The sequence below is a fragment of the Phragmites australis genome, chromosome 12, assembly GCF_958298935.1.
Source record: "Phragmites australis chromosome 12, lpPhrAust1.1, whole genome shotgun sequence".
In the NCBI taxonomy this organism is placed as follows: Eukaryota; Viridiplantae; Streptophyta; class Magnoliopsida; order Poales; family Poaceae; genus Phragmites; species Phragmites australis.
In genome coordinates, this window is record NC_084932.1 from 7843071 (window position 1) to 7850042 (window position 6972).

A 6972-nucleotide genomic window follows, 5' to 3' on the forward strand; every position below is an offset into this window, starting at 1 on the left:
CATAGCAATTCGCAGCCTGCTGTAGAGTCGACGATCTGGTCGATGCGTGGGAGAGGAAAAGGATCCTTGGTGCAAGTTTTGTTGAGGTCAGTGAAGTCAACACACATTCTCCATCTGCCATTGGCCTTCTTGATGAGGACGGGGTCCGCGAGCCACGTAGGATGACGCACTTCTCGAATGAAGCCCACCTTTAGGAGTTTATCGACCTCCTTCTGGATGGCCCGCTTCCTATCTTCCGTAAATCTTCACTGTTTCTGCACCATAGGTTTGGTGCTGGGTTTAACAGCTACTCGATGCTCGATCACCTCCCTGGGGACCCTGGGCATATCGGACAGTTACCATGTGAACACGTCTTGATTTTCCTGGAGGAAGGTGATGAGCTCGAGTTCCTATTTGGGGTCAAGATTGGCCCCAATCTTAACCATCTTAGATGGTTTAGACGGGTTGAGTGGCACTGCCTTGACACAACCATCAATCTTCTTATCATTGACACCATCGTTGATCTTGCCTTCGGCGTCATCAGATACAGAGGTGCTAGCAAGACTTACGAGCCTGGAGTTTTTGGCCTCGACAACATCTTGGTGCCTTTGATGCTTAGAATTCGCATCCTTGGGGATGATAGCCACTCGACCAAAATGTTCGACCATATCCAGGCTTTGCTTGTTGCATTTGATCGCTGCGCACTGATCCCCTTTAACTATAATGGCACCCTTAGGACTCGGGATCTTGAACATTTGGTAAGCATAGTGAACCACCACCATGAACTTGCCTAGCATTGGGCGGCCTAGAATCACATTGTACGCCTTCTCGAAGTTCGTGACATCAAAGGTCAGCTTTTCTGTGCGGAAATAATCGGGCGTGCCAAACGTGACCGGTAGCTCGATCCGGTCGAGAGGCATGGTCGATGAGTTGGGAGTTATGCCGTGGAAAGGCTCAACTCCTGTTTTAAGCTCTGATATCTGAATCCCCATCTTGTCTAAGGTTTTGGAGAAAATGAGGTTGAGTGAACTACCACCATTGACCAGAGTTCTAGAAACTTTGACGTTGAGTATGGTTGGCTAAACCACAATCGTGTATCGACCAGGATGTGGTATTATGACCGGATGATCAGTTTGACCAAAGGTGATCAACTATTTCAACCACCTAAGATACCGAGTGGGCTTAGTTAGGGCCAAGTTGACTTCTCGCTCAATCGCCTTGTACTGCCTTTTGGACTCGTACATGGCAGATCCTCTGAAGATGTGCGCCAAGTTGTGGTCTACCTCATGGAACTAGGGCTCACTGCCCTGAACATTCGACTTAGCCTGCTTATTACCATGCTCAGCGTCGCCTTGATCTTTTCGTCAAGCTTTTTCTTGAACACATAGCACTCATCGAAGTCATGTTGGTTGCTCCGATGGATGGGACACCACTTCCCGCCACCTCGACTGAGGCCTTTGTTGTCCCCGGTGTTGCGCGATTTGTTCCTGTTGACTGCAACTATAGTCATATCGGGTCCCTTGTGCTTGTGACCGTGTTTGGTTTTCTTTCCTCCACTCTTCGAGGACTCGGGTTTGTCCTTGCTAGATTGATGGTTCTTAGCGTGCACCTGTGCTTTTGCTCATTTTGCGCACTTGTTGGCTAACTCGAAAACCTCTTTGACCGTATGGATCTTTCGAGTAGCCATCTTTCCACATAAATCTGTGTCCTGAACACCTCGTTTGAAGGCGATGATTACCAACTCGTTGGAGATGTCAGGGATCATGTTACGCTTGTCGCTGAACGGACGGATAAAATCTTGAAGAGATTCACTGTCGCCTTGGTGTAGATGGTGGAGATCGTTCTTCGTTCCTAGTCGCTCGAATGTGCCTTGGAAATTGGCTATGAACTGAACCTTGAGTTCCGCCCACGAACTAATCGAGTTGGGCAGCAAGTCTAGCAACCAGGACCTTGTGGGTCCATCAAGGGTGGTTAATAGATAATTGGCCATTACTCGATTGTCACCATCGACTACTCGAATAACAGTGGTATAGATCTACAACCACTCGTTGGGATTGACTTTCTCGTCATATTTCTGGATTGGGCCCACTTTGAACTTCTCGGGCCACCGAATTGACCGAATTTCATGTACAAAAGCCTCACAGCCTCCATCGAACTCATCAGGAGGAGGTGGTGGGGGACTTTCATGCCTGCCTCTTCAAGGAGGCAAGTCATGTTGACCATCCTGTCCCGTAGACCCGCGGTCATAGTAGCGGTGATCATCTTCACGGTATTTTTCATGGTGGTTTTCCGATTACCGTCTGTAGATTATGCCGATGGCAGGGAATACGATTCCTCAGGTCTTCCTGATTTCTGTGCCTATGGATGGGGCAGTTACAGTTTGGCCCATATTGTCATGTTCGGGCTTGACCACCTGAGCTTCCCATATGAGATTCCCCTACTCGAGGGTGTTCCCACCCGTGGCTCCTTGAGCAGGGACCATACCGACTAGGGGGCCTGGAACTACTGGGATTATTTGCTTGAGCAACTTGGATCTGAGCTGCATCGAGTAAGGTCTTAACTTGATTGACCATAGGGGTTAGTAGATTCGCCAGATATCACTCAAGGCTCGGTGGCGGTCGAGCCGATGAAACCTCATGGTGACTGTTCAGAGGGAGCTTCTCCCTCGAGCTGTGAGTCGTCACAAGCATAGGCGTACCCACTGGAAGTTGCCGGGAGAGGCTAGGAGGCATATGTTCTCCTGTGGTCCGCTGGTGAAGGATTGTGTCGGGTGCACACAAGGCTCGAGCTGCGGATGTTTCTGGTGGTAACTCAGCACCAGTACTGTTGGGGGCGACAGCTATCACCGGATCTTTGGGAATTTCCATGCCGAGATCGACTATGGCCTCTGGATCTATTGCCATTGGGTCAGTCGATGGGGGGTCATTGCTTCTAGCCATATACACAAATCGATCAGTTCGGGTACTCTGGCTAGTGTTAGAATTACCGTCACCACCCTCATCGATGTCGGTGTCTATGCAGTGGAGAACATTAGGCTCTGTAGGATCCCACTCAAGATGTCCCACCTCACGGTACGCATCCACTGGTCTGGATTCGAGGGTACCAGTATGGATCAGTCCACCTTGGCAGTCCCAACGGAAAACCATGGTTCCGAAGATGATCTCCGAGTTGACGAGAGGGGACTCAAAGCTGTCTATCGTCGACTCGAAGTGGTCGTAGAATCACATTATCTATGGCCCAAAGAATTTGTTATATATTCTGATCATAAATCGCTGAAACATATTAGAAGTCAAGCTAAACTGAATAAACAACATGCTAAATGGGTAGAATTTATTGAGTCTTTTCCATATATCATAAAACATAAGAAAGGAAAGGACAATGTGATTGTTGATGCGCTTTCTATGCGATATACCATGTCATCTCAAATTGATCATAAGATTTTTGGTTTAGAGACTATTAAAGACTTGTATGCTGCTGATTTAGACTTTAAAGAAGTGCTTGAACATTGTAAAAAAGGGAAAACATGGAATAAATATGCGCTGAATGACAGATTGCTCTATCGTGCTAACAAGCTATGCATTTCAGCTACCTCTGTTCGTCTTTTGTTGTTACAGGAGGCGCATGAAAGAGGATTGATGGTACATTTTAGAGTAAAGAAGACTGAAGATGTGATGGCCACTCATTTATTTTGGCCAAAGATGAGACATGATGTCGAGCGCTACGTGTCACGTTGGACCACTTGCAATAAAGCTAAGTCTCGTTTAAATCCACATGGTCTTTACATACCTCTTCCTGTTCCTAGTGCATCTTGGGAGTGTCAAAGATCAGTTCCTGATAATGTATCCGTAAATAGATTAGGTACCTTCGAGTGCAGGGATTAATTAATCATGAGACGGGACAATCGATGTATACAGGTTCAGGCCTCCAATTGGGGTAATACCCTACGTCCTGTGGGGGTGTTGCTGTTGTATATTGATGATCTCGGGTACAAGCAATGGGGCTAAATCTATTACTGAGAGTATATTAGATCTGATCTAACCTAAAGCTAAGGTCACCGAGTACCTTCTCTGCTAGGGTCTTGATGCTTGCCTCGAGTTCTCTTTTCCTATGTTTTCCTTGTGTGTTGTTCTCATGTCTCCTCTCTCTTCCCCCCCCCCCCAACCTTTTTGCTTTATATAGGGGTGGGAGTACCGACTCCTATCTAGCCTTGGTCGATAGGGAGTTGTCTTTGTTGACGTCCAAGTAGATAGATCTGTTTTGAGTACTAACGTGATATGTACTTTCGTGATTCTGGGTGTATCAGGTACCGCTGATTCAGTTCCTTGATATCTAAAACTTCTTAATACGTGTTGTACATACCTATTCGTATATGGTATATTTCTTATGCGCATATACCCCATAATTAGATATTCTACAGGAAGCATATTTCCATGGATTTTGTTTTACAACTACCTAGGACAATGAGGGGGAGGGATAGCATATTTGTAGTTGTGGATCCATTCTCTAAAATGGCATATTTTATACCTTGTCACAAGAGCGATGATACTACAAACATAGCTAATTTTTTTTCAGGGAAATCGTTCGACTACATGGAGTACCTAATACTATTGTCTCGGACCATGATGCAAAGTTTTGAGTTACATTGGAATAAACTGGGGACGAAGTTGCTGTTTTCTACTACATGTCATCCTCAAACTGATGGTCAAATAGAGGTCGTCAACCGCACATTATCGACCATGTTACGGACAATTTTAAAGAAGAATTTGAAGATGTGGGAAGAGTATTTACCACATCTTGAATTTGCTTACAACAGGTTGGTACACTCCACCACCAAGGTAAGTCCGTTCCAGATAGTGTATGGATTTAATCCCTGTGCTCCTATTGATTTACTACCTTTGCCTACTTTTGAAATACTTAATTTAGATGCTAAAAAATGTTCTGAATTTATTCTTAAGTTGCATGAAACAACTAAAAAGAATATAGAGAGCATGACTGAAAAGTATAGGATTGCTGAAAGTAAAAGTAGGAAGGAAATAAAATTTGAACTGGATGATTTAGTTTGGTTGCATTTGAGGAAGGATAGGTTTCCAGAACTAAGAAAGTTAAAGTTGATGTCTAGAACTAATGTACCATTTAAGATAATTGAGAAAATCAATGACAATGCATACAAATTGAACCTACCTGCAGACTTTAGGGTTAGTCCCATATTTAACATTTCATATTTGAAGCCATATTTTGGAGAAAAAGATGAGCTTGAGTCAAGGATGACTTCAATTCAAGAGGGGGAGGATTATGAGCTTATGGCTCCTTCGGATACGATCAATACCACCAATAATCCTTAAATCATACAAGGTCCAATTACAAAACCACGTGAACGACAATTAGACCACCAGGTGAACTCGTTCCTTGTTGTTCATGCTTTCTTGGATGGATTACTACTAAATTCTTATGGTGTTTTATTACTTATGAACGTAGGAGAAGCGCCACAACCTTCCCCGAACGTTACCCTCGAAGGCCAAGTCTACTCGGACTCGAGGCTGAGCTCTAGTCGTGGTCGTGGTCAAGTCCTAGGAAAGCACGTCAATAAAACGGGCATAACTCTCTCATACGAAGTCCATTTTAAACAATCTTGGATATTCTAAAAAGCTTACGAAGAGCCATTTCTAATGGATATGAGCTCGACAAAATATTCCTTATAGTTTAGTTAGAGTCAAAGAAATAAGGTTTTACGCCACCATATTGGATCCTGTTGGGTCTTGTAATCGTGTCAGAGTCGGAGTCCAGGCTGTGTACGCCTCTTTCCACGGATGCACAACCCTAGGTCAACCTCATCATGTCTCTCCTATATATACACAGTAGTTGTCGTACTTCAAGCTCGGGTTTAGCTTAGATTTTTCTGTTTTAGACAGTTTTGCCGTTTATTAGTTTGTTGAACCTAACTCGAGTACTTCATTGTTAATAGTAAGATTTAGATTGCATCTTGCTGTTCTTACTTGTGTTCTCGATTCGTTTGCAGGAAAAGCTTTCTTGGCGAGGTCAACCGCGTCTTGGCACGGTTGATAACCACGGAGTAGTGGTGTAGTGGTTACGAGGATTTTTATCTGTTCTGATCAGAGCCTTTGGATCATCAACCTCGAAACTCTACTAACTCAAGTTATCAAATTACCTTTCAAAAGATCGGATAAATACGCATCAGACACTACTCAACAAACTACTGGTAACTACTGACACAAACTACTGAACAATTTTATTAAAACTTGTAACTATTGAATATTGAACTACTGACAATTTAATAACTACTGAAGTATTTAAATCATAGTAAAGTTTTACTACTTAGTACTACTTAACTACTTAAAAAAAACTACTAAGCACTAATAGACTATTAAACTACTGAATACTACTAAACACTATTAAACTACTAAAATATTAAACAGTAGTAAATAACTTCAGAACTCGTATTGAACTGTTAGACTACTAAACTACTTAGACGTGTGGCACATAAGCACAGAAGCGAGTGGGCGTGCGTGGCGCGACGCAAGCGTGTCAATCGACGCGAGCGCGCGGCGTGGGCTACGAGGGCACATTGCGCACGGGCATAGGCACGTGAGTCAGGCGCATGGGTGCAGGGGTCAGGGCTGGGTAGTTGGGTTGAATCTAGGTGTAAGATAGTACTACATATTAGATGTAGTATATAGCATTTATTTATATATATATAAATAAATAACTCTAGGAATTCGTGTTATACCTTGCATGTCAAAAGATGGAGCCCAATCATGTAGGTGGGCCTGCCCGATCCCCAAGTAACCAGGCCCAGCCCAAACCCGTGGACACTTCCAGATTACTCCCCGCCACCGACATTGGTCCGTCGTCAACCCACCAGAAACGCCTAGAGAAACCCGTCCAGCGACCAGGAACCGTCTCGAGTTCTCTAGCTCGTCTCTCAGTCGACCACGTCGCTCGTATAAATGGCTCGCGAGCCCCTCTCTTGTCTCT

General features: G+C 44.4%; 1 protein-coding gene across 1 annotated transcript; it reads right to left on the minus strand.

The window, feature by feature from the left end:
* Window positions 1-389: 389 nt before the first annotated feature.
* LOC133886308 (uncharacterized) lies at window positions 390-971 on the minus strand. Its single transcript, XM_062326054.1, has 2 exons — window positions 795-971; window positions 390-725 (listed from the first exon to the last, which is right to left on the minus strand). Exons 1-2 carry the CDS (start codon window positions 969-971, stop codon window positions 390-392), a joined length of 513 nt encoding a protein of 170 aa, XP_062182038.1.
* Between the last annotated feature and the right edge of the window lie 6001 nt (window positions 972-6972).